Genomic DNA, 27,143 nt, shown 5'->3' with positions numbered 1-27,143 from the left:
TGCAGCGTAGTAGAAAAAAATCTTTCAACACTGGCAGCAGTGGGAAACGGTAAAAGAAGGATGAGGGCCAAGAGGCCCAGAAGCCAGGGCACTGATTTGACACCAAGCTACACGAAGGACGGCCACCGGCACAAGCAGCAGCAGCAGGCCTCTCGGAGCCGTGAACATGATCTCCCTCCAGGACTGACGGAGGCAGCCGGGCCTCTGACGTGTGATTACACAGGAAGAAAGGCCTTTTCAACCTAGTGTTTAAAGACACAACAGCCGGGTAAGCATTTTGGTTATTTTTAGTTAAAGAAAAACAGCTTTCTCCAAGGGCGACAAAGTGAACTGAAGGTCAGAAGGAAGCTGGGTGCGGGCTTCTTGCAAGCTCTTGCTCTAAAACCTGGAAGTGAGGAGAGACGGCCCTCCGGAGCTCTGGGGAAGGTTGGCGCACACAGGGGTTCCTTTGGTGGGGGAGGAAGAGCTGCCAGCCCACACATGGTCACTGGATTGGTCTGAGTGGGTTCCAAGGCGACTGCCACGTGCCAGTCCACTGACATGATCGACTAACATTCTTGGGGGACATTAAATTAAGGAATGACACAGGGAGCCGAGAGTGGCTTATTCGGTTGGATTCTGAATCACAATCAGGAAATAGTCTTTATCTGCAAAAGAAAAAAATGACACAAAAAATCACTAAATGTAAAATGAGAGAAAAACACACAAGAAAGCAAATAAACCATTAAATCACTAACCATAAAATGAGAAAGGGGGTGAAAGCAATAAAAAGCATCAACGCTCAGCATCTCCAAATGCTGGGAAAACAAGATAAACCTGTAAGGTTCCTGCGGGGGCCCCTGCAAGAGGGGCCTCCCCGTACCGGGCAGCAGGCACTCTACAGTGTCCCCTCTTCTAATCCTCCCCACGACAGTGGCAGCAGGTAGGCTGGATTCTCACCCCTGTTTTCCAGGTCGGGGGACTCTGGTTCAAAGAGCTCCAATGAATTGCCTAAGGCCATGGTTCTCAAACTAGGGGCATCCCAACCACCTGGAGGGCTCCACGCCCAGAACCATCATTTAGTGGGGCTGGGGCAAAGCCCAAGAGTTTGCATTTCTCTAACAAGTTCCCAGGTGATGCTGATGTAGGCTGTGGGAGGACCGCTGGCTTAAGGTTACCCAGCTACTTAGTGTCAAAGATGGAATTCCGACATAACTTCACTGGACTTGGGGTAGTGTCATTTTCTTTTTTTTCTATCTCTTTTTCCCCCTCAAGACGGTCTTGCTCTGTCGCACAGGTTGAGTGCAGTGGTGCGATCATGAGTCACTGCAGCCTTGACCTCCAGGGCTCAGGTGATCCTCCCGCCTCAGCCTCCTGAGTAGCTGGGACTACAGGCACACCCCACCAAACCTGGGTAAATTTTTAAGAAGATTTTTGTAGAAGGTCAGGTGTGGTGGCTCATGTAGCACTTTGGGAGGCCAAGGTGGGCGGATCACTTGAGGTCAGGAATTCAAGACCAGCCTCTGGCCAACATGGTGAAACCCTGTCTCTACTAAAAATACAAAAATTAGCCAGGCTTGGTGGCAGGTGCCTGTAATCCCAGCTACCTGGGAGGCTGAGGCAGGAGGCCTGCTTGAACTTGGGAGACAGAGGTTGCAGATCACCTCACTGCACTCCAGCCTGGGTGACAAAATGAGACTCCATTTCAAAACAAAAAAAGTTTTTTGTACAGATGGGGTCTCACTATGTTGCCCAAGATGGTTGCAAACTCCTGGGCTCAAGTGATCCTCCTGTCTCAGCCTCCCAAAGTGTTGGGATTATAGGTGTGAGCCACCACACCCAGCCAGCTAATGTCAATTTCTGTCACAAACTCAATTTGTTGGCTTTCCAGAACCTTCTGAATAAGAAAATTTCGAAAGGGGACAAAGCTGCCTGGATTCCAGCTCCAGGGATCTGGCCCAGTAAGGAGGAATGTCCACCATGAAATCACAGCAAGTCCAAGTCCTTGGAGGTGAGCCTGAGTGCCTCTCATTTTACTGAAGAGCAAACTGGGGAAGTAGTATTATTGGATTTAGGGCTTGATAATTTGGAATAAAAGACACTGATATCACTGATTGTGCCTGTTTTTATCAATGGCTTGTTAATTCTGTTTTCATTAGTGATTTTTATGTATGCAGATTTACCCACTTAATCTAACTGCAAACATTGATCAAGGCTTCTTTGTGTCCCAGTCTGGGCCACCCACTTCTCATACGGCCCCTCAGTGAGCCCTCGAGTCACTCTGAGAACACGGAGGCTCAGAGAGTTAAAGGGCTTGCCCAATCAAGGAAAATCCACAGGTGGAGTGGGGACAGGGACCTGGGTTTGACCCCATACTCCGAACTGCCCTGGTCTGCTGCCCCCTGCTGAGCATGAGAGAAATGGCAGGACCTCAGCCAAGTTGCTTTGTGGCTGTTCAGAGCCGAGCCTAAAGCTTGGTTCTTCCCACAAAGATGGGCTGTTGCAACTGGGAAGAAACAGAAATGAAATGACTCACAGTTTCATGGCTAATCAGTCTGCATTCATAAAAATCACAAATGAAAACAGAAATAATTAACAAGCCACTGATAAAAACAGGCACAATCAGTAATATCAGTGTCTTTTATTCCAAATTATCAAGCCCTAAATCCAATAATACCACTTCAAGTGCTTTGTGACAGGTAATGTGTGTTGAAGGTTGTGTGGGCTGAGTTAGTTACCTCAGCTTTAGTATTAGTGAAGTTAATAAGTGAAAACTAGAAGTCTGTTCTTTTTTGTTTTGTTTTTTGAGACAGGGTCTTGCTGTCGCCCAGGCTGGAGTGCAGTGGCACGATCATGGCTCACTGCAGCCTCAACTACCCAGACTCAAGCGATCCTCCTACCTAAGCCTCCCAGGTAGCTGGGAATACAGGTGCCACCATGTCCGGCTAACAAAAGTTTGTGCTAAGATGTCCTGGCCAGGCATGGTGGCTCACGCATATAATCCCAGCACTTTGGGAGGCCGAGGTGGGAGAATCGCTTGAGCCCAGGAGTTTGAGACCAGCCTGGGCAGCATAGTGAAATCCTGTCTCTACCAAAAAAAAAGTCTGGGTGTGGCCGCGCATGCCTGTGGTCCCAGCTACCAGGGAGGCTGAGGTGGAAGAGTTGCTTGAGCCTGCGCGGTTGAGGCTGCAGCGAGCCATGATCGCACCACTGCACTACAGCCTGGACAAGAGCTAGACCCTGTCTCCGAAAAAAAAAAAGTCTGTTCACGTGGGCGGTTCTGGGCCAGGGTGGGGTGAATTTGGCACACATGTGGAGAGCCACGCTGTCTGGAACACCTGCTGCTGTCTACGGCCTGGGAAGCAGCTCCTCAGCTGGATGGAGTCAGGCCAGGCGGGTGGGAAGGCGTGGATCTCCCTCCTGGGCCAGGCTGCTCTAGGCTGCCCACAATGTGTAGGGTGCTAACTACAGTCTCATATGGGCACCTCTGACAGTAGCCAGGCCTGCTCTACGCCCATGGCCACCCCTGGGTCCGGTGCTCTGTAGCCATCCTGAGGCAATTCAGTGCCAGTGCCTCCTAGGCTCTGCGTGGTGGCTCCTGACCACAGGAATTCTGCACCAAAACCCAATTATTTTTTCTTGGCCACATAAAAGTGGGTATGTCAAAGTGTCAAATCACTGGTTTTCATCCTAACACTATGCCCCACAGACATCCCTGACTCCACCCCCACTGCTGACCCCACCTCTGACCCACATCAGTGGGGTGTCAGCAGTGGAGGGAGGTTTACAGAGTCATTCATTTATTTAATCAATGGATATTTGCTAGATGCTTACTATGTGCTTACAAGCCCCTGCCCTCATGGAAGTTACTCTCAAGTGGAGGAGACGGCCTTAAAAATGCAGGTAAGCATTTGGTGGCGAGGAAGGACTGAGTGGCAGCAGTGAGGCTGAGCCAAAGAAGCATGCTCTGTGTGTAAGACAAGCTCAGCACGCCACCGTCCTCCAGGAGAGCGCCGCGTGTGTGCAGGAGAGACAGAGTGTGACTTGAGAGCACGGGTGCCCCCTGCAGTGCCGCCAAGGAGAGGGACTGGCCACCTCATCCTCCTCCACTGACAGGGTCGTGGGATCTCCGGGCCTGTGAACCCCAAGGAGAACCCCCTACTTGGGAGCTGCCCATTCTGGACTCAAGCACCAACCAAACTCATGGGCTCTGAATGCCTGTGGGTCTTCAGGGCCAAACTGGAGGTGCCACTGCTGCCAAGTTGAGACTTGAATGGCCAGGAGCTTTCAGATGACGCTGTTCTTCCGGAGGAGACATTCTCAGGAGCTTTATGCCAAGGGACACTGTCCGTGAAGAATGTGTCTGATTTTGAGACCATGTAATTTGCTCCTTTCTCCCATACCCTGAACTCCCAGTCGGCCGTTGGGAAGCGTGAGGTCTGCTATGCACAGGGCGAGTAGAGGCATCGTTCCCAGCCTTTTTTTTTTTTTTTTGAGACAGAGTCTCGCTCTGTCTCCCAGGCTGGAGTGCAGTAGCACGATCTCAGCTCACTGCAAGCTCTGCCTCCCGGGTTCAAGCGATTCTCCTCCCTCAGCTTCCCAAATAGCTGGGATTACAGGTACGTGCCACCACGCCAGGCTAATTTTTATATTTTTAGTAGAGACAGGGTTTCACCATGTTGGTCAGGCTGGTCTCGAACTCCTGACCTCGTGATCCACCTGCCTCAGCCTCCCAAAGTGCTGGGATTACAGGCGTGAACCACCGCGCCTGGCCTCTCAGCCCGACTTTTAGGGGAGTGAAGCTTTGTCCTCTGCAGCCACACAACATGATGTCCTGGGAGGGATTTCAGTTTAAATCTGATTCCAAGGCTTTTTCCCCCAACCCAGGTCAACACACTCAACCAGGCAGGGTGGCTCAGGACATCAGCACAGCACAGTCCCCTACTCGACATTTTACAGATGTAGATTTGCAGGTGTTCTGTGACTTGCCCAGGGTCATGCCTGTGGGAGGCAAAGCTGGGAAAACAGATTCTGCGCCTCCTGCAGTCTTTTCTCCCTGATGGATCAGGCAGTACACATGGACGGCGTGATTTTGGAATAAAAAAGACTCTGGAGTTATTCTTATGTTCTTCTCTGTGACTGACTTGCTCTGTCCCCACCCCTCTAGGGAGTGTCCCAGGGAAACTGGGCTGCTGTGACTGGCTCTGTAGTTCTTTCTTCCCATCCTTCCAGGCCTGGTGACAGAACCTATGCTGGTCTGCTGCGTGGAGCGGCTGACCCCCCATCAAATGACCTCAGAACTCTGTGGCCTCTGTGTTGCCATGTCCAGAGCACTCAGTGTCCCCAGATCCCCCGCTGCCTTCCTTTATCCGGGTCCTAATCATAATCCTATCACCTCCTGCCCTAAAAACCTTTGCTTGCAAGATCAAGTCCATGCAACCGAGTTAGGTGTTTGTGGCCCCTTCTAAACTGGACCAAAGTCTCACCTCCCACTGCTCCCCACTCACATCCTGATGCCCTAGATAAGCGGCACTGCAGCGGAAGTGCACCATCACACGCACACATGACGCACGCACACTCAACTATGTGGCTCAGCCAAGAAAAAGCCGGGTGAGAAGTCACGAGGCAGAGATGGTCCTGGAACCTCTGTCTGCCACCCTAGTCCATGAGTGAGAGCGAGGGGGCCGGGCAGGAGATGTGGCTCTGTTGCTCGCTCCTGTGCTCCCATCCTTGTGGGCTCCTCCCAGAATGAGCATCTCCTCACCCCGAGAATGATCCTAAGGACTAAACACAGGCCTTGGTTGCACCACACAGCCCTCAAATGCAAGGCAAGCACCTCGTGTAAAAGAAACATGGCAATCTGCTCCGGTGCGGGAGGAAGAGCTGGCTGCAACGGGCCTAAAGACAGGCCTGGTCTTTACAAGTGGGCAGAGAACATGTTTTCAAGGATAAAATGATACGGTACTTTTGTTTTACATTTTGGAGCAGAATCACTGAATATTCTTCCAAATGTGGCTTTCCGCCCCTCCGCCTTGCTCACACTGCTTCCTGTGCCCTTAAGATTCAGTTCCGGTGTCCCCTCTTCTGGGAAGCCTTTGCAGACAGCCCCAGACAGGCCTGGCCACACCTTCCTCTATGTCCCAAATGCCTTTGAGTTTTCTCCTATCAAGGCAGGGGAGACACACATGATGCTCACATGTCTGTCTATCCCAGGAGACTGGGTTCCCCTCCGGGGCCAGTCCCTGGGCGGATCTGCTGTGGGACACCAGCTGGAGGCTGGCTAGGCAGTAAGGCAACAACCCAGTTCCTTCAACTCCTCGGGCCCTGCCTGGATCCTCTGGAGACACCACTGTGCCAGGCCTCCTGATGAGGCAGAGAATGTGCCGTGAGGTCTGCTTCTACATGGGGAGGTAGAAGACCCCTTACCTGGTGCAACCATAATTTCATTTTTCTTGGAGCGAATTCGAAGGAAGGTGAGATCGTTCTGAGGGTCGATTTCACGCACGGTGCTCCGTGCCTTCAGGATGAAGCTGTGCATGAGGCTGGCGTACTGGGTGGTAGTGGGGTTGTCCATGGTGCTCTTGATGGGAATGCCTGAGGGGAGAGCAGATGGAGCCTGAGAGGATGTGGAGCCCCTTCTGCCGAGCTCCCACCCACACCCCTAGTGGAAAGAACTGGAATAGCAATTCTCAGTCAATGCCACCATCCGCAGAGGGCTTGCTATGTGACAGGCATGGTGCTGAGCCCCAAAGCATGCCAGTGCCATGCCCTAGAACTACTCCACGGGTGGCAACACCATCTCATCCCCCTGCGAGGCAACAGGAGCTCTGAGCGGTGAGGCAACCTGTCTGTGGTCACACAGTGGGGCAGGACTCACAGGCAGGCCTGCTGTCTCACTCCCGGTTCCTTTCCCACAGTGGGGCAGGATTCATATGCAGGCCTGCTGTCTCACTCCCGGTTCCTTTCCCACAGTGGGGCAGGATTCATATACAGGCCCGCTGTCTCACTCCCGGTTCCTTTCCCAGGGCTGATTGGTTCCCAGCAGTAAAAAGAGACACTAGCTCTGATTCATGAAGGGACACAGATTAAAAAAACTAATAAAATAAGGTTTTTGTTTTTTTGTTCAAAAAAGGACTCTCATTCATAGTGCTTAGACTTGAAACCAGGAAGCGCTTTTACAAATTTCTTTTTTTTGAGATGGAGTCTTGCTCTGTTGCCCAGGCTAGAGTGCAGTGGCTCACGGCAACCTCTGCCTCCCGGGTTCAAGTGATTCTCCTGCCTCAGTTTCCCGAGTAGCTGGGACTACAGGCACGTGCCACAGTGCCCAGCTAGCTAATTTTTGTATTTTTAGTAGAGTCAGAGTTTTATCATGTTTGCCAGGCTGGTCTCGAACTCCTGACCTCAGGTGATCTGCCCGCCTCAGCCTCCCAAAGTGCTGGGATTACAGGCATGAGCCACCGTGCCTGGCCTTACAAACTTCTTTTATTTATTTTATTATTATTTTTTTTGAGATGGAGTCTTGCTCTGTCACCCAGGCTGGAGTGTAATGGCGTGATCTCAGCTCACTGCAACCTCCGCCTCCCTGGTTCAAGTGATTCTCCTGCCTCCACCTCCTGAATAGCTGGGACTACAGGCGCGCACCACCACACCCCGCTAATTTTTGTATTTTTAGTAGAGACGGGGTTTCACCACACTGGACAGGCTAGTCTTGAACTCCTGACCTCATGATCCACCCGCCTCGGCCTTCCAAAGTGCTGGGATTACAGGCGTGAGCCACCATGCCCGGCCACAAACTTCTAAACACTAAAAAGTAGAAGAGAAAAAGTCAGCTTGTGCTGGGACATAACCGTCACGATTTCCACCCAAGGCAGGCTTGGGGTGCAGCTGTAAACACACTGTCCACATGGCCAGGCCCCCAGATTAAAGCATGTTTTTCTATGTTTGCACAACAGGCACAGAAACAGGAAACATGTTCACCCTTTGTAAACAGCACTGCTACCTCTTTCAAAGAGGCCACTAAGTGGGCGGTCCACAGAGCTCCCCAGCCCCTACTGTTGGCTACTTAGGGGCTGGGTTTGTTACCAGTAACAAACTGGGCAGTAACAAACTGTAACCAGTAACAAACTGTAACCATTAACTGGGCAGTGAACAGCACCTTATACCAAGCCTTTTGTTTGGAGGACTGTTTCCTTGAGATGAACCATTAAATGGACTTATTCACTGGATGGTGTCTACTGTCACAGAGGTGAGGAATGTAGCTCACACTGAGCCACCTCAGGCCATAATTGGGCCAGCAGGTACCTGTGAATTGGCTGTGACATATGAGCAGAAGGCTCTATCCATGAGACCCCCAAGAGCCCACCAGCTGACAGGCACTTGAGGAGTGTGGCACAAGTGGCTCCTCATAAGAAGTGGCCAGCTTTGGGGCCCAGGACCCTGCTCGTCCTGCCCACAGCTGCTCAGCCTAGGGATCGGCCAAAGGCAGTTATCAGGCCGACCGGCTGAGTAGTAAAGAAACCGGCCCAATCTTGTCTTCCTAGGGCACCAGGAATGCAAGGGTAGGCAGAAGAGGACATGGTGGCAAAAGAAGCAGGTGAGTCAGAGAGGCTTTTTGAGCCAAGTGATGTCAGGAGAAGAGGTTGTAGTCATCACTTGTCTGCAAGGGACAAGACAACCAGATCACCAGGGCTGCTGCTGGCTCCTGGATGGCCACAATGTGCACGGCAGGGCCCTGCAAGGCCTTGCTCTACAGTTGAAGCTTCCTGAGGATGGCACCAATGAGTGTGTCCATTATAATCTACCCACAATGGGGCGGTGATGGGGAAGGAGCCACCACGACTCTTTCTGTCCACGCTCACATTCCTGGGGGCCTAAGAAAACAAGACTGGGCCAGTTTCTTGCCACCCAGCAGGTCGGTCTGATAACTGCCTTTAGTTGAGTCCTAGGCTGGGCAGCTATGGGCCAGATTAATAGGGTCCTGGGCTCCAAACTGACCTGTGCTTACACCCAACTCTGCCCTTCACAGCTATGCAGCCTTGGGCATGTGATGAAACCTCCTGAGCTTCCATTGCCTTATCTATAAAATAATATCTGTGCTTCCAAGTGCTGCTGGGCGGGCTGAATACTGCTTAATTCATTTAAGAATGTTTAGCAAGAGTACACTTAATAAATGTTAATACATAAACACTATTCACACAGGAAATGCCATTTGCATTAATCTGAGGGGATGTGACTATTGCTTAAACCTGCAAGGGGCTTGCTAAAACACAGCCCACCCACCGAGGGCCAGGACCAGAGCCCAGGCAGAGCTCTGGGTTGGCTGTTCTTGCTACCTGGCCGGAAACCCTCCCCTTAGCTCATCTTTGGGCCCCAATGGTAAGAGGCCTACAGTCTCAAGGCTTGGCATGGTTTGGGTGATCAGACCCCTTGACCTTCTCTTTTTACACACCGCAAAGCCACCTTCTCACAGATCCCTCTGCCTGGAACTTTCTTTCCTTCCCCTATTCACTCATGATTCCCACTTTCGTCCCTGAGGTCTCCATCTTCGGGTGACACCTCTCATCCCCACTGGTGGCACCGACCCAGCACCACACAGCTTTCCCAGGCTGACACTGCAGCATTACACTGTGATCATTATTCTATCTCCCACCATAATGTAAGCTCCCCAAGGGCTTGACCAAGTCTGATTTGCTCACTAGTGTCCCTAGAGAGACATCATTAAGCTTTTATTGCTGTTGGTAAGTGAGTGGTCAAAGGGTCTACTTTCACTAGTTTGGACAGATATTGGCATGAGGAGTCTGATCACATCCATACAAGCAGGAGCTGTGTAAAACAGACAAGAAACTAAACATCTGCTGGCTCACTCCAAAAACAAAAGAAAACGTGCAAGTACAGGGCCAAGGACCAAAACCGGGAAGAAGTTCAAACAAGGACAAAGATTAATTCCAGATTCACTGGATGCCAGAGCTGGAGGAGACCTCAGAGACAGCCTAGTTATTAGGCCACCTGCTCCCAGCCTCTGCCTTCACAAATGAACACTGTGGAGCCTGCAGAAGTAGCTGGTCATCTGGGAGGCACAATTTCTAACTTGGGGCTCTGATCTGCTGGGATATACCCCCAGGCTCTTCCAACACACCCAGTTCCTTCAAGCAATAAAAGACATCTAAAAAATTCAACAGACACTTTAATCAAACACCAACTCTGTGCCAACACCATCCTAAGTACTACAGACAGCAGTGAACACAAGAGACCAATCTTTGCCTTCACTTATTCTGCCTGTGTGAGTAGCAGCAGAGGATGGCAGGGGGTCTGGAAAAGTATAAACAGAATGAAATTTCCCTTGCGTTTTCGGTAAAACTGCTTAAACTCACACTTTTATTATGAAACACCATTTGAGTCTAGTCAAGGCGGAGATGTCAAAAGGCAGTGGCAGGTGGCTGGAAAGTATTGGGACTTGGGTATGTCATGGGTTCAGGGGCAGGAGCAGGAGCAACCACTCTGGGCTGGGGTGATCAGGGAGGGGGTCCTGAAGAAAGAAGCAGCTGAGCTGAATGTTGGTGGGTGGGTAGGAAAACCCTAGATAAGATCATTGGCATCCCAATACAATTATCCCCAAATCATCATCTTTAATGGAAGCTTCCAGAGGGCTTAAAGGCCCCATGGATCAGTGGGAAGTGTGACCAACCCAGATTCCGGGTTCTGACCACGTTCATCTACAGCTGGGTGACCTTGGGCGGTTATCCACACCTCTCTCAGCTTTGGGTTTCTCATCTGCAAACTGGGCAAACCCTTGCCTCACAGGGTCACTGTGTGAGATGTAAATGAGACACTGACGTGGGGGCCCTGAGAATGGGACACAAGTTAAAGACACACACACACACACTAACTGAGACATTCATAGGCATTTCGTGCCAGGCACTATTCTAAAAGCTTCCCCTAGAGAAAGGCAGAATTATGATCCACATTTTACAAATTAGAAAACTTAACAGAGAAAGTGGCTTATGCCCAAAACCACATAGCTGGTAAGTAAGTAGGGCCTGGATTTAAAGCCAGGCGGGCTCATTCTGCATTCCATGTTCTCAGCTATGCTGCAATCAGCCCAATGAGTAGACAAAAAGGCAGCACTCACTAGCATCCAAAAGGTAAGCAGCTGGGGCTTCCCAGTGAAAAGGCTTGGCTTTAGGGGCAGTTTTAAGGCAAGAATGAGGGCCTCCCCTGTGCGAGTACTGTGGAAGCCTGGGGGTCAGAGCTGGGGCCGCTGGACCCTGGGGTTGTTTCCTTGGAGTCAAAATGTCCAGTCCCAGAAGACAGTTTCTCTCTTAGTGACAGAAGTCTTTCAGGTCTCGGAGCAAGAAGTGCCCAAAAGAGATTCCCTGGACCATCACAGGACTCGAGGCAGTTGAGGGCTGAAGAGGGAAAGGAGCTGCCTCAGGCCACCCAACTGATCGGGGCAGCCCTGAGCAGGGGGCCTGCTCCTGCCTCCACAGTGTCCCAAGGGCTCCCAGCCTCCTGTAAATGAAATGAGCGCATGGTTTAATCAGAACTAGGCAGGGCTGGGGAGCACATTCTTTCTAGCTCTGTGCTTGTCAGGGTTCTGCTGACTTGGAAATCAACATTTTTTTTTTTTTTTTGAGACAGAGTTTCGCTCTTGTCGCCCAGGCTGGAGTGCAGTGGTGTGATCTCGGCTCACTGCAACCTCCACCTCCTGGGTTTAAGCGATTCTCCTGCCTCAGCCTCCCGAATAGCTGGGATTACAGGTGCCTGCCACCATGCCCAGCTAATTTTTATATTTTTAGTAGAGACGAAGTTTCACCATGTTGGCCAGGCTGGTCTCGAACTCCTGACCTCAGGTGATCTGCCTGCCTTGGCCTCCCAAAGTGCTGGGATTACAGGCGTGAGCCACCGCACCCGGCTGGAAATCAACATTCTATCCAAGGACATAGCACCTCCACTTTGTTGCCCTTGATGGCTTTCATTCTGCTTGATTTAAGTAGGAATTGCTGAGAACTCTGCTTCTCCAAAACAAGTCCTAGACTGACAACACACATAAGAGGCTCTCTAAGAGCACTGAAAAAATTAGAGCCCACTGAATACACTGGGCCAGAGAATTTGGGGGGCCCCGCAACTGGGCATGGCCTGACCTCTTGGGATGTCCACGTGTCTGTAAAGGTGGCCGCAATAGCATCTACCCTACAAGGCAGCCAAGAAACACATAAACAAACCGTGCCCGGCAGCACGCCAGGCACGTGACAGATACAGGTACTGCTGTATTACCTCTACCCACAGAGCTGCCTGTAAATCCTGGCCTGTGGGAGCAGCCTCTGGGCTGGGCACTGAAAGGCCTACATACTTCATTATGATGATGATGATGATTATTTTTAAAGAGACAAGGTCTTGCTCTGTGCTGGAGTGCAATCACAGCTCACTGCAGCCTTGAACTCCCGGGATCAAGGAATCCTCCCGTCTCAGCATCCTGAGTAGCTAAGATTACAGGCGTGTGCCACCACACCTGCCTAATTTTTCTTTTTTTTGTGGAGTTGGGGTCTCACTACATTGCCCAGGTTGGTCTTGAACTCCTGGGCTCAAGTGATCATCCTGCCATGGCCTCACGAAGTGCTGGGAACAGGTGTGAACAACCATGCACCACGCCCAGCTATTATAACAATTATTAATCTACTCATTATGGCATCTAACATGCTTGCAAAAATTTCAGGTTTTTTCCTTTGGGATTATTGCCTTTGAACACAGTCCTTGGGAATCACCAAATCAAAGGGGCTGACGGCTACACCCACTGTGGTCGGTTCATTTAACGTTCACTGACCTGACTCTGCGGCCTGTGGTGAATGACACGGGAACAGAGGTGAGTCAGGCATGGTCCTGGTCTTTCTTCATTGGCCACGCTGCTCTATCAGCAGCAGCGTCTCAGTGGACTCCTCTCCTCCCAGCCTCACATAAACTGGTTTATGTTATTTTTGTAAACTCCAGTAGGGTAGTTTTTAAATAGGCCAAACCCCTTCCCAAATTAAAACCAATGTAGAAACACGAACTGATGGTTCTTAGTATGTGTGCTCTGACTGAAGTGGATGACAGGAACCTCAGCCTCTACCTCTACTCCCAGGGTAGCACAGGACCCCTAGGTTTAAGGAACACAGCCCTGAAAACATGATCTGAGGCAGTCTCTCCAAGGGAAGGCCTTCGGAAAGAGACAGAACTGCTGTGAATCTTAGGCCTGTGGCTCTCACTGAAGCCTCTTCTGATTAGAATCTATCCACTAAAGCAGAATTTTCTAAACTTGTCTGATCATAAGAATCTCCTGGGGTGCTTGGTAAACACACAGATTCCTCAGGTCTTGCTTTGGTCCTAATAAATTAGACTTTTTGGTGCTGAGGCCTGGAAAGCTATGTTTAACAGGATCCCCGGGTGATTTCAAAGAATGAATACATTTGGAAAACACTGTGGCCTAGAGGCATAAAGTATGTGGATGCCCCCAACCCAACAGGGGAACCCCATCAGGTAAATCAGAGTTTGTATGAACAAATGCCTCACAGCTCAAAACAGATGGTGACAATACTGTACTAAATGCTTTATGCTGTTCATTCTTAGTTACTCTTCAACTTATAAGGTAGATATAAGTATTATCCCCATTTACAGGCTTAAGCGACTTGGCCAAGGTCACAAAGCTAGTCAGAAGATGAGGCAGAATTCAAACTCATGACTGCTGGATTCCAGAGTCCCCGTCCTTACTGCTGGCCTGGAGCGTGAGGGCCTGGGGGCCATTCTGGTTCTTGACAGCATGGCATGGGAGAAAGCATCCAAGTGCACTCAGATGGGCTTGGATTTAAATCTCGACTGTGTGATGGTAGGCAGATCAATTACATTTCTAGACTCAGTTTTCTCCATTGCAAAATGCAGACAACCAGGCTGCTTTACGGAATATAAGAAGAGTACGCGCGGCACCAGCCAGAATCCTGGCACAGAGCAGGGGCGTGCTAAATGTTCGCTCCCTTCCTGTCCGGTGCAGTCTGGGAAAATTAGTATCTGTACCCTTCTACCTATACAGATACCCACTCAGAAAGGGTTGTCGGGGTGGAGGAGAGCTGCAGGCACAGAGAAGTTAACTAGAGAACCATCCAGCCAAAAAAGCAGAATCAACACAAATGGGTAGGTAATACCCACTTAATGGATTTACTAAAAAGTAGAAACAACAAAATTGGGCTAATGAACATTGTGATGGCACTTAAAAAACTTGTTTATGTAAACCATGAAGCAATATTTTAAAAAGCTCATGTGTAAACATATGCCCAAGGGTAACAACTATTATTATGGTCCTCTCGAACTGTGCCGGACGAGCCTGAGTAAGCATGGAAGACTGAAGTGTGATCTGTCAGGGCAGTGGGACTGAGCAGATTTTCCCTTTGTGAGGACACTGGAAGTGGCTGGTCTGAACGCAGTGCTGTTTACAACTAATTGCTCACAACCAGTTACTGATTTCTTTGTCCCTTCTCCACTCCCGCTGCTTCACCTGACTAGCCTTAATGGGAAAAAAAAAAAAAAAAAAAAAGAACACCGGAGGTGTTAAAAATTAAAAAGGCCTAAAATTAGATCAGGTTCGTGAAGGACTTTGTCAACAGCAAGTGCCATGCTGTGTTATGGCTGCTTCTGGGCCTGCCTGGGTGCGGGTCATGGCGGGAGGGAGGGCGTGTACCTTCTGTGTTCACGACGATGATTCCCTGCACTCCCTTCTGGCTCTGCAGTCGCTTCAGTGTCTCCTCCACCTCTGCCTGCCAGAAAACAAGACCAAGGTTAGGAGAAGCCAATAGGCAGGATTAACTTCCTCATACCCCAGGCAGATGAATCACATGTTTGTCTTCCAACAAACAAGTAATACTCAGGCACCTGGCACCCCCTCAAAGCCCCCCAAGCTGATCTGATGTGCTCCTCCGGCCACCGCCAGTGCCCAGAGCATCTGCTCACACCCCCATGTGGGACAGGGCTGCTCCTGGCGCTTTGCCCACCAGGCACTATTATCCCACCCTCCTCAGCTGTTGGGGAGCAGAATATAAACACCATTCCCATGTATATACACGTCCATGACTCATATATTTGGCAAAGCTGGGGGATGGGACTCTGATGATTTAAGAAAACCCAGAGAGTACTATCTAACAGGAAGACAACACTTTGTCATTTGCGGCCCAAAGAGCACATGAGGATAGACTGAGTGACTTCAGCAAGCATCCGAGATAGTGTGATGTGCAGCACTCAGCTATAAGAAGTGTGCCTTGGGAAGGGGCTCATTAATTTTGATTACCCAGAAACTGCTCAGTGGGCTACTCCTGCACACAGCATCTGTAAGCGGAGGGGCAGTCGGAGTTCATGTCCTCATTCTGCCATGCCAGGCCTCCTGTCACTCCTGTCCTACCTTTCCCTCCACTCTCCAGCTCCATGACACACCTCCCTGTCTCTACATCTTTTTATCCCACAAGGCATCTTCTCTGCTGAAATCCAACAAACTCTTCTAGACCACCTAAGACATCATCTCCTCCACGAAGCCCTTACTGATCCCCCAATCGATGGGGTCTGCCTACATGTGACTCCCCAAATCCCTGGCTGTGCTTCTCTGGGACATACATTAGGTACTATGTCTACTTCTTAGAGACTCTACAAAGGTCTGTGGAGTAGACGTGTGATAAATAGCTGCTTAACTGAACTAGGCCTAACTCTTCCTGTGGATGGAAACTAGCCCTGAGGTATACCTGTTCTCAGGTGGCCCCTTCCAGACTGGTCTAGAATCCAGTCAGAAGCCCCTCAAAGGCTGAGAGTTGTTAGAAACAGAGGCTCCATTCACCAAAAGAAAACAGTTCCTCACCCCCAGGGACTAATGAGTTGGGGTTGGTGGGGGAATCCTCAACACTGGGTGGAGACAGCACAATGAATTCTTGTTTTTCTGGAAAGCACAAGTCTGACAATCCAGTCACGGCCACCCGCTCCCCTGTGACAGAAGAATACTCTCGAACGCTGGAGGGAAGGGTAAACAAGTTTCTCCTATAAAGTGGCAAATGGCCTGATGCCTCTAAGATCTGGAGCCTGGGTAAAATGACAAGGTTCTGTGGACGTGAGAGTACAATGCAGTGGGTCATGCGTGTATGAGATCGAATGTCAGTCAACACATTCATTGAGCTCCTACTATGTGCCAGCGGCTATTGTGAAGGGGAGGAGCGGGGCACAATAGTGGTCACCGCTGGACAATACACAGTCTACCCTGGTCACCCTCCTGGAAGTTCACCAAGTACCAAAGTATAGTGGCATCTGCAATAGCAAAATGCAGAAAGAACTAAAAACGCCCAACAATTAGGGAAAAGGCCAAGTAGATTATGGAACATTCACTAATAGGAATATAATACACATATTAACCATGGTGATTAGACCATGTTATACCATCACAAAAGATGTGTGCTATAATGTTAAGTGAAAACAGCAAAATGCAAAAATAAAGTGCTTTAGTGACTGCAATCACATGAAAACAAAAGGTTAGAGGAGATTATGAAAAAAGCCACATTAAGGGCAAGGAATTATAGAAAGGTTTTGATTTTCTTTTTTTTAAACTGCCCTTTTCATTCTACTGTATTGTTTCTATTTAAAAACATTTTAATCCCCCATCTATGTATCCAAGAGAAGTCTATGATACAGGGGCCACAGGGCTCTGATACACTCAATGTTGTCAGAATAAGAATATGTAAGAATAACTTGGATGATAATTTAGGACAGCTCAATCTGCAATCAATCCAGAAAGAAAGGGGAAAGAAAGTGAAAACCAAGATGTCAGAATCTAAATCCAAAACAGCCCCCCAGAGATTAGAGAATGGGGCTGAAATGAAAAAGATGAAATTTCCTAAGACTGCTATTCATTCAGTAACTACATGGCAACCTTCCATGTGCCAGAAATGTTCTAGGCCTGGGGATGCTGCAGTGAACAAAATATAACAAAAATCCCATGTCACAAAACTGACATTTGTGGGAAGGGACATTAAATAAGAAAAAAGAAGTCAAACATAAATGTCAGCTACAGTAGAGAAATGGGACCTGGAATGCAGGGGTGATGGGAATGTGACATACATCGTCAGAGAAGGCTCGCCAAGGCAATAGTGAGTAGACATCTGAAGGAAATGAGGGACTTAGCCATTCCAGTTTCTGGGGAATGTTCCAGACAGCACCAAGAGCAAGCACAAAAGCCCTGGGGTGGGCAAGCGCCTGGCATATTCAGGGGGAAAACCAAAGGGGCTGGTGTGGCTGAAGGGCAGGAAGCAGGGGAGGGACGGCAGCTGGGAGCCGGGACCAGACCACAGACAGCCTGGCAGGTCAAGTGATGACTTTGGTTTTTACTGCATATGATTCATGGAGCCACTCTCAAGTTTTGAGGTAGAGAGTGACAAGACCTGATTGTTTTCCAAAGGGCGGCTCTGGCTGCTGTGTGGAGAATGGACAGCAGGGGGCGAACACAGCCTGAAGAGGCCTCCCATCCCTGCCCTGCCACGTGCTGCTCTGGGTCTGAAGGAAACAAGCTTCCTTCCTTCACTCAATGCTTGATGTAACTACCTCCCAACCCTTTGGACTCAGCTCCAGAGCCTCCCGCTGGAGGCTTCTCTGACACCAGCCCCTCTGCTGGGCACCGAGGCCCCCAGCCTTCACAGCACTGACCACAATGCAGTGCAACTGTTTAGGTCACATTCATCTCCTCCTCCAGATGCAAGGCACCCTGGGACCAGGAAACCAGACCAGACTTTATAGCCCCAGTACCTCGCAGAGGATAGGCTCAATAAATACTGAAGGAACAAATAAAAAGCATTTCCGCAACTAGGTTTCACGAAATCAACCTTTTTAAGTACAGGAGGGGGACATGGCCTCACAGTCCACAGTGTGAAAAAAGAGCTAAGGTTTAGGTGATCTGAAATTCAACGAGAACCAGACACTAAGATCTGGCTATACAGGCCGGGCGCGGTGGCTCAAGCCTGTAATCCCAGCACTTTGGGAGGCCGAGACGGGTGGATCACGAGGTCAGGAGATCGAGACCATCCTGGATAACACGGTGAAACCCCGTCTCTACTAAGAAATACAAAAAACTAGCCGGGCGAGGTGGCGGGCGCCTGTAGTCCCAGCTACTCGGCAGGCTGAGGCCGGAGAATGGCGTGAACCCGGGAGGCAGAGCTTGCAGTGAGCTGAGATCCGGCCACTGCACTCCAGCCTGGGCTACAGAGCGAGACTCCGTCTCAAAAAAAAAAAAAAAAAAAAAAAAGATCTGGCTATACAAAAGTAAACACAAGCCAGGCGCAGTGGCTCATGCCTGTAATCCCAGCACTTTGAGGGGCCAAAGCAGGTAGACTGCTTGAGCCCAAGAATTTGAGACTAGCCTGGGCAACATGGTGAAACTTCATCTTTACAAAAGATTAAAAAAATTAACCATGCATGGTGTCGTGTGCCTGTAGTCCCAGCTACTTGTGAGGCTGAGGTGAAAGGGTTGCTTGAGCCCAGGAGGTAGAGGCTGCAGTAAGCCACGATTGTGCCATTGTACTCCAGCCTGGACAACAGAGTGAGACTCCTAAAAAAAAAAAAAAAAAAAAAAGAGGAAGAAAGAAAAATAAATGAAAGTAAACACACATCTCACACATCTATCAGGAATGGGAGGACACACAGGTATGATTTCCCTACTCAGCACCTACTATGGGTCATATATTGCTTTCAGACACATGCTCTCTTCTGAAACTCTCATTCACGGGTTAGTATGATCTCCATGTTAGTGATGAGGAAACAGGTTTGGAAAGGAGAAGGGTTTTGCCCAAGAACACCACATTGCTGGTCAACAGAAGGGCTGAATATACCGGTGACCACAACCGAGGAGGTCCCTGCCCTCAGGGAGCTCACATTCTGGCGAAAGAGACTTAAACAAGTAAACAAGATTCTTGCAGGATACAGGGACTACGCTGCGGGGCAAGGGATGCTACTCTGGCTAATGTGGTCAGGAACACCTGAGGAGATGTAATCTTTTTTTTTTTTTTTTTCTGAGATAGGGTCTCACTCTGTTACCCAGGCATGCAGTGGTGCGATCATGGCTCACTGCAGCCTTGACCTCCCAGGCTCAAGTGATCCTCCCACTTCAGCCTCCCGAACATGTGGAACTACTGATGTGTACTACCAAACCCAGCTAATTTTTTGTAGAGATGGGGTTTCGCCATGTTGCTCAGGCTGGTCTTGAACTCCCGGGCTCAACGGATCTACTTGCCTTGGCCTCCCAAAGTGCTGGGACTACAGGTGTGAGCCACCATTCTCGGCCGTAAGTATGTCATCTTTAAGCCAAGAACCAAATGATGAGAAAGAAATGCATCCCGGGCAATGGGGTGACGGAGATAAGGCTCCCCAATTCTCTAGTCCCCAGGTGCACATTCCTGACACATGGAAAAACAAGCAGCAATAAAGATCCAAGAGTATCCACTGTCTCAGCATAGGAGGCATGACCACTGGAAGCAAATGATTGACAAAGAACTATGACCAATTTGATCACTAAACATAAAACTTAACTTCTGTATAAGAAAAATGAATCTAACAGGACAGAAAAATATATGCACCAAATATAACAGGCAAAAAAAAAAACCACACAAAACATGAAATGACTAAGAACAATAGCAAGTCTCTAGTAGGTAGTATGCAAAAGAATACTAGTAGAAAATATGCCTACCAGAAATTACAATCACATCAAACTATTGTCATCATTCCTCGCAAACAAATAAATGAAAAATTCAGCTGGGCGTGGTGCTCACACCTGTAATCCCAGAACTTTGGGAAACTGAGGTGGGTGAATCACTTGAGGTCAGGAGTTTGAGACCAGCCTGGCCAACATGGTGAAACCCTGTCTTTACTAAAAATACAAAAATTAGCCATCATGGTGGCACGGGCCTGTGATCCCAGCTAATCAGGAGGCTGAGGCAGGAGAATTGCTTGAACCTGGGAGGCAGAGGTTGTAGTAAGCTGAGATCGCTTACTGAACTCCAGCCTGGGCAACAGAGTGAGATTCCATTTCGAAAAAAGGAAAGAAATGAAAAATTATAGCAATGCTGAGGTTTATTTTTAAATGCTGGCATTGCTATTACAAAACTGGCAGGTACAAGGGCAATACAATCTTGACAAAGCTACAGGACAATGTATTGCAAGAACCATAAAAGCATTGGTCTCTCCCCCTCAGAAATTATTTTCCTAAGAATTTCCTCCTGAGGAAATAACCTAATAAGTAAGTTAAAACAAAACGAAACAAAACCAGACATTCACAGAAGCATCATCACAGCACTATTTCTACTAATTAAGAAATGGAAGCAGCCGGGTATGGTGGCTCATGCCTGTAATCCCGGCACTTTGGGAGGCTGAGGCAGGTGGATCACCTGAGGTCAGGAGTTTGAGACCTGGCCAACATGGCGAAACCCTGTCTTTACTAAAAAATACAAAAATTAGTTGGGCGTGATGGTGCGCGCCTGTAATCCCAGCTACTCAGGAGGCTGAGGCAGGAAAATCACTTGAATCTGGGAGGCAGAGGTTGCAGTGAGCTGAGACTGAGCCACTGCACTCCAGCCTGAGCAACAGAGACTTCGTCTCTAAAACAAACAAAGAAATGGGAGCAACCCAAACGTACACAGGCAAGATATTTGGCCAATTATGGTACAATTATTTCACTAAGTATTATGTAGTCACTACGTAGTTAATCACAAAGACGATATGACAACAAGGTTAAATGTTTTTGCATATTAAAACAAAAAAAAAAGAAAAAAATTCTCCTAAAACCCAGCATGCATATCTTGGAAAATATGTATACGTGAACAAAAGAGGAAGGAGAACATACAAAGACGAAAATAGTTGTGTGGTAGAGTGAAATTGGATGAGGAGAATTATATATGATTACTTTTAAATTTTATTTATTTATTTTGAAACAGAGTCTTGCTCTGTTGCCCAGGCTGGAGTGCACTGGCCTGGTCTCGGATCACTGCAACCCCCGCCTCCCAGGTTCAAGCAATTCTAGTGCCTCAGCCTCCTGAGCAGCTGGAATTACAGATGCATGGCTTCCGGCTACTTTTCGTATTTTTAGTAGAGACAGAGTTTCACCATGTTGCCCAGGCTAGTCTCCAACTTCTGACCTCAAGTGATCTGCCCACCTTGGCCTCCCAAAGTGCTGGGATTATAGGCACGAGCCATTGTGTCTGGCCAATTATAGATGATTTTTATATCATTATTCTAAAGGTCAGTTTCCACCTAAAATGTAAAATATGCATGCCAAAAGTGCCACTTGTAGAAATCTATGCTACATAACCACTAGCATGAGTGCGAAAAAGACAAGAACAGTTACTGCAGCAGTGTCTGGAATAAAAAAAACTATACACCACCTAAATTTACATATGGGACTAGGATACTATACAGACCTTAAAAAGAATGAAGTAGACCTGCATATAATAACACAGAAAAATGTGTGATATTTTTAAGTGAACAGAACAAGTTGCAGAATAAGATACATACACATATATCTTAAAGTCAACTTCTGTTTTCTCTTATTTTTTTCTCACCCAGGGTGGAGTGCAGTGGTGCAATCACGGCTCACTGTAGCCTTGACCTCCTGGGCTCAGGCGATCTCTCCACTTCAGCCTTAAACTTAACATATATAAATATACATATTCCAGTTTCATCTAATAAACAGCTTATATATAAATGTGCTTATGTACCAAACAAATCTGGAAGGAAAAACACCCAACTGCCAAAAGAAGTTACCATGGAGTAGTAAGATGGAGACCACATAAACTTTCTACATTATATCCTCTGGTACTGCTTCAAATTGTTGAAATATGTGGTGGTTCACGCCTGTAACCCCAGCACTTTCGGAGGCTGAGGTGGGCTGATCACCTGAGGTCATGAGTTCGAGACCAACCTGGTCAACATGGTGAAACCCTGTCTCTACTAAAAATAGAAAAAAAAACCCCGTCTCTACTAAAAATAGAAAAACTAGCCAGGTGTGGTGGCATGCGCCTGTAGTCCCAGCTACTCTGGAGGCTGAGGCAGGAGAATCGCTTGAACCTGGGAGGCGGAGGTTGTAGTGAGCTCAGATCACACCATTGCACTCCAGCCTGGGCGAAAGGGCAAGACTCTCTTTCAAAAGAAAAAAAAAAAAGTTAAAGTATGCATCTAAATTTGTATTGCTTTTATGAGTATAACCACAGAATAGCATAATACAGGTTCTAGTAAGCTACCATTTAAGAAAAAGGGGGGCCATATAAGTGCTTGTATAGATGTACAAGAAACTAACAGCTGGGTGTGGTGGCTCACGCCTGTAATCCTAACACACTTTTGGGAGGCCAACGAGGGTGAATCACTTGAGCCTAGGAGTTCAAGAACAGCCTGGGCAACATGGCAAAACCCCATCTCTACAAAAAAATTAGCAGGGTGTGGTGGCGTGCACTAGTAGTCCCAGCTACTTGGGGGAATTGAGGCAGGAGGATCACTTGAGCCCAGGAGGGTCAAGGCTGAAAAAAAAAGAAACTACAATGGTTGTTTCTAAAGGAGGAGAGACTGAGACTGGGGGTTAGGAGAGTGGGAATTTTATTTTTCACTTAGATCCTTTTACATCATTTATTTTTTTACTGTGTGCAAGTATTACCTGTAAACAATCCTAAAATTCGTATGGAACCACAAAAGACTCAGAAAAGACAAAGCAAGTCTGGACAAAAAGAACAAAGCTTGAAGTATCACACTACCTGATTTCAAAATATACCAGAAAGGTATAGTAACCAAAAGAGCATGGTATTGGTATAAAACACAGACACACAGGCCAATGGCATAGAATAGACGACCCAGAAACAAATCCACATATTTAGAGCTAACTGATTTTCGACAAAGGCATCAAAAAAAAAAAACAAAACAAAACAAAAACAAAAAACCTACCATAAATCAACAATACCACTACTGGGTATTTATTCAAAGGAAAGAAAATTAATACATCAAAGGGATCCCCACATCCTCATGTTCATATTGCAGCACTATTCACAATAGCCAAGTTATGGAATTAGTGTCTATCAATAGGTAAATGAATAAAGAAAATGTGGGCCGGGCGTGATGGATCACACCTGTAATCCCAGCACTTTGGGATGCCGAGGCGGGTGGATCATGAGGTCAGAAGATCGAGACCATCCTGGCTAACACGAAACCCCATCTCTATTAAAAAATATATATATACACACACACACAAAAAAATTAGCCGGGCGTGGTGGCGGGCGCCTGTAGTCCCAGCAACTTGGGAGGCTGAGGCAGGAGAATGGCATGAACCCAGGAGGTGGAGCCTACAGTGAGTGGGATGGCGCCACTGCACTCCAGCCTGCAACAGAGCAATACTCCGTCTCAAAAAAAAAAAAAAAAAAAGAAAGAAAATGTGGTATTAGGCTGGGCGCGGTGGTTCACGCCTGTAATCCCAGCACTTTGGGAGGCCAAGGCGGGCAGATCACGAGGTCAGGAGATCGAGACCAGCCTGACCAATATGGTAAAACTCCATGTCTATTAAAAATACAAAAATTAGACGGGTGTGGTGGTGCGCGCCTATAGTCCCAGCTACTCAGGAGGCTGAGGCAGAAGAATCGTGTGAAACCAGGAGGCGGAGGTTACAAGGAGCCGAGATCGCACCACTGCACTCCAGCCTGGGTGACAGAGTGAGACTCTGTCTTAAAAAAAAAAAAAAGAAAGAAAGAAAATGTATTAATACACAATGGAATACTATTCAGCCATAAAAAAAGAATGAAATCCTGTCATCTGCAGGATGACAGAACTAGAGGTCATTATGTTACCTGAAATAAGTCAGGCACAGAAAGAAAAATATTGCATCTTTTCACCCACATGTAGAAGTTAAAGATCTTGCTCCTGGAAGTAGAGAGAATGACGGTTACCAGAGTCTGGGAAGTGGGAGAGGGGTGGAAGAGAAATTGGTTAATGGGTACATATATACAATTAGATAGAAGCAACAAGTTCTAGTGTTTGACAGCACAATAGGGTGACTACAGTTAACATTCATTTATTGTATATTTGAAATTAGCTTGCTAGGCTCGTGGCCCCTGCCTATAATTCCAGCTACTTGGGAGGCTGAGGCAAGATGATTGCATGAGCCCAGGAGTACCAATCAGCCTGAGCAAGAGTAAGATCCTGTCTCAAAAAGAAAAGAAAAAAAGAAAAAAAGAAAAGCCTAGAAGATTAGAAGATTTGTTCTTTTTTTTTTTTTTTTTGAGACGGAGTCTCGCTCTGTCGCCCAGGCTGGAGTGCAGTGGCCTGATCTCGGCTCACCGCAAGCTCCGCCTCTCGGGTTCACGCCATTCTCCCGCCTCAGCCTCCTGAGTAGCTCGGACTACAGGCGCCCGCCACCACACCCGTCTAATTTTTTGTATTTTTAGTAGAGACGGGGTTTCACCGTGTTAACCACGATGGTCTCGATCTCCTGACCTCGTGATCCACCTGCCTCGGCCTCCCAAAGTGCTGGGATTTCAGGCATGAGCCAACTCGCCCTGCCATAAGATTTGTTCTTAACACAAAGAAATAATGAATGCTGACTGGGCATGGTAGCTCACGCCTGTAATCCCAGCACTTTGGGAGACCAAGGCAGGTGGATCACAAGGTCAGAAGATCGAGACCATCCTGGCTAACACGGTGAAACCCCGACTCTACTAAAAATACAAAAAATTAGCCGGGCGTGGTGGCGGGCGCCTGTAGTCCCAGCTACTCAGGAGGCTGAGGCGGGAGAATCACTTGAACCTGGGAGGCAGAGGTGGCAGTGAGCTAAGATGGTGCCACTGCACTCCAGCCTGGGTGACAGAGCGAGATTCCATCTCAAAAAAAAAAAAAAAAAAAAAAAAAAGGAAATAATGAATGTTTGAGGTGATGGATATTCTATAATACAGCCTGATTTGATCATTACACATCATATGCATGTATCAAAATATTACATGTATATCTACAACATAAATATGTACAACTATTATATATCAATTTTTTTACAGCTTAAGTGATGTGAAAAATGAAGTTATACATATTTTAAGCATTATTACATGTTTGTAATGATGTGGAGATATTCTTTGTGGTGTAATAATGAAAAACACAGAACCCACAATTGTACATTCAATAGGGGCTAAACTGTATAAACCAAGAACAAGCAAAGAGTCACATGACTACTGTAAGTGGTTGCCCCTAGATGATGACAGTTTCTTTTTTCGATTTTTTCTTATAAGCTCTAGATTTCTAAATAAGATTTTTGAAAAAGTAATACACTCACATGGCTTAAAATTTAAAACTTTTTTTCAAATTTTGCACAAGCTGTGAGGATTAAAAACACAAAACCTGTAATGGCGTAGAGAGCCCACAACTGCAGCCAGAAAGGTAAAAAGGCGGCTTTGGGATCCCCAAGAGCGGACCCCGCCCGTTCCTGACTCTGGCACCCACCCAGTCCCAGCGGCTAGAAAAATCACGCCGACAGAGTGGCGGCCGTCAAGCTTCTAGGGTTCAAATCCACCTCCACCATTTCTTGGGGCAAAGCACTTGGCTTCTCGGGGCTCTGGATAACAGATATGTGTAACAAAATGGGACTAAAGATCATATCTACCTCACAGAGCTAGGAGGAGGAGGGGGGATGAAATACAAGACACATAAAGTGCTTGGCAGAGCCTGCCACAAACTGAGCTCCCGGGAAACGTTAGCAAGGTTGCCATCGCGCAACAAGACCCAGGACGCTAGGCTGCATGGCCGCTGCCCACCCCTAGCCCATCATCTCTTCCTGGCCAAGGCCAGGCTCCTGCTTCCGGTAAAGGGGCAGCGGGATCCGGCGGCCCCGCCTCGGTCAGGCTCTAGAGGCCTCCGCCGCCGGGTTCCGCCCTCAAGTCGGCTGGGTCCCGGGCCCGGCCACGCCCAGCCCCCACCGATTCCCGTCCGGAGGTCTGAGATCTCCTCATCCTCAGAGGACTGAAGGCCTGGCGTGGGGTGGTGGGCAGCCGCCAGCCACAAGCCCCCGGCGCACGCTCACCATTTCCGACCGATCCGGTAGCCCCGCGTAGCGAACACCCAGCCCAGTCCCGTGCCTTTCTGCGCCTGCGCACAGGTTTCTGTCAAAACGGACAGCTCTAGCTGCCTATCAGGAGCCAGCGTGAAGCGGAGGCGGGCGAGACGATCCTGGCTCCGCCAGGACTCTTGGAAAATTTGCTTTCCACTGTGGGAAAGCAAAAAGCTAAGAAGCGGAACGCTAAGCTGCGAAAAATTCCCAACTCCAGCCGTGCAGAAAAGATGCTGGTTCTGGCTGGACGCGGTGACTCACGCCTGTAATCCCAGCACTTTGGGAGGACAGTCGGAAGGATTGCTTGAGTCCAAGAGTTCGAGACCAGCCTGGGCAACATGGAGAGCGACCCCTTATCTACTAAAAAATAAACAAAACTAGCCGGGCATGGTGGCGCGCCCCAATAGTCCCAGCTACTCCGAAGGCTGAGGTGGGAGGATCGCCTGACCAGGAGTTCGAGGCTGCAGTGAGCCGAGATTGCGCCACTGCACTCCAACCTGGGCGACAGAGCAAGAGACCCTGACTCAAAAAAAAAAAAAAAAAATGCTGGTTCTCGGTATCGGAAGAGGCTTTTAGCTCTCAATGGAGGTCTAAGCTGACTCTGAAGTCCCTGGGTGGAGCGTGGTGGGAGAGTATGAAGGCAAGTGGGACCGTTGCTGAGACCCCCTTTGCGCCCTGACTGAGGCAGAGACAGGCCCAGGGCCAAAATGCGCTTTGGGCTCGGGCAGGTCGGGGGTGGGGCTGGAGTCAGGTACCTCTGGAGTCTCCGGGGAAGATGCCGTGCAAGCTCGGAGATGAATTGGTTAGGGCTGGCCTGGGAGTCTTTCTTTTTGTTTGTTTGTTTTTTTTTTTGAGACAGAGTCTCGCTCTGTCGCCCAGGCTGGAGTGCGGTGGCCGGATCTCAGCTCACTGCAAGCTCCGCCTCCTGGGTTCATGCCATTCTCCTGCCTCAGCCTCCCGAGTAGCTGGGACTACAGGCGCCCACAACCGCGCCCGGCTAATTTTTTGTATTTTTAGTAGAGACGGGGTTTCACCGTGGTCTCGATCTCCTGACCTTGTGATCCGC

The 27,143-nt window shown here is 48.5% G+C and overlaps 1 protein-coding gene and 1 long non-coding RNA gene across 5 annotated transcripts; one reads left to right on the top strand and one right to left on the bottom strand.

The window, feature by feature from the left end:
* On the top strand, nt 1-2,093 carry LOC135965254 (uncharacterized). Its single transcript, XR_010578198.2, has 2 exons — nt 1-268; nt 1,871-2,093. It is a non-coding gene; the product is annotated as an uncharacterized lncRNA (long non-coding RNA).
* On the bottom strand, nt 270-26,095 carry DYNLRB1 (dynein light chain roadblock-type 1). 4 transcript variants are annotated; one of them, XM_065521778.2, is made up of 6 exons: nt 26,051-26,095; nt 23,835-23,907; nt 18,434-18,571; nt 14,684-14,759; nt 6,406-6,573; nt 270-647 (listed from the first exon to the last, which is right to left on the bottom strand). In XM_065521778.2, the coding sequence occupies exons 2-6, from the start codon at nt 23,883-23,885 to the stop codon at nt 604-606; spliced, it is 477 nt and encodes a 158-aa protein (XP_065377850.1). In that variant the 5' UTR covers nt 23,886-23,907; nt 26,051-26,095; the 3' UTR covers nt 270-603. The 4 variants fall into 4 exon arrangements, with proteins under 4 accessions (XP_065377850.1, XP_073861203.1, XP_073861202.1 ...); XM_074005102.1 differs by lacking the exon at nt 18,434-18,571; XM_074005101.1 differs by lacking the exon at nt 23,835-23,907.
* Nucleotides 26,096-27,143: the final 1,048 nt, after the last annotated feature.

This window comes from Macaca fascicularis, chromosome 10 (assembly GCF_037993035.2).
Source record: "Macaca fascicularis isolate 582-1 chromosome 10, T2T-MFA8v1.1".
NCBI classification, from domain to species: domain Eukaryota; kingdom Metazoa; phylum Chordata; class Mammalia; order Primates; family Cercopithecidae; genus Macaca; species Macaca fascicularis.
This window is presented reverse-complemented; position numbering and strand designations above follow the sequence as displayed.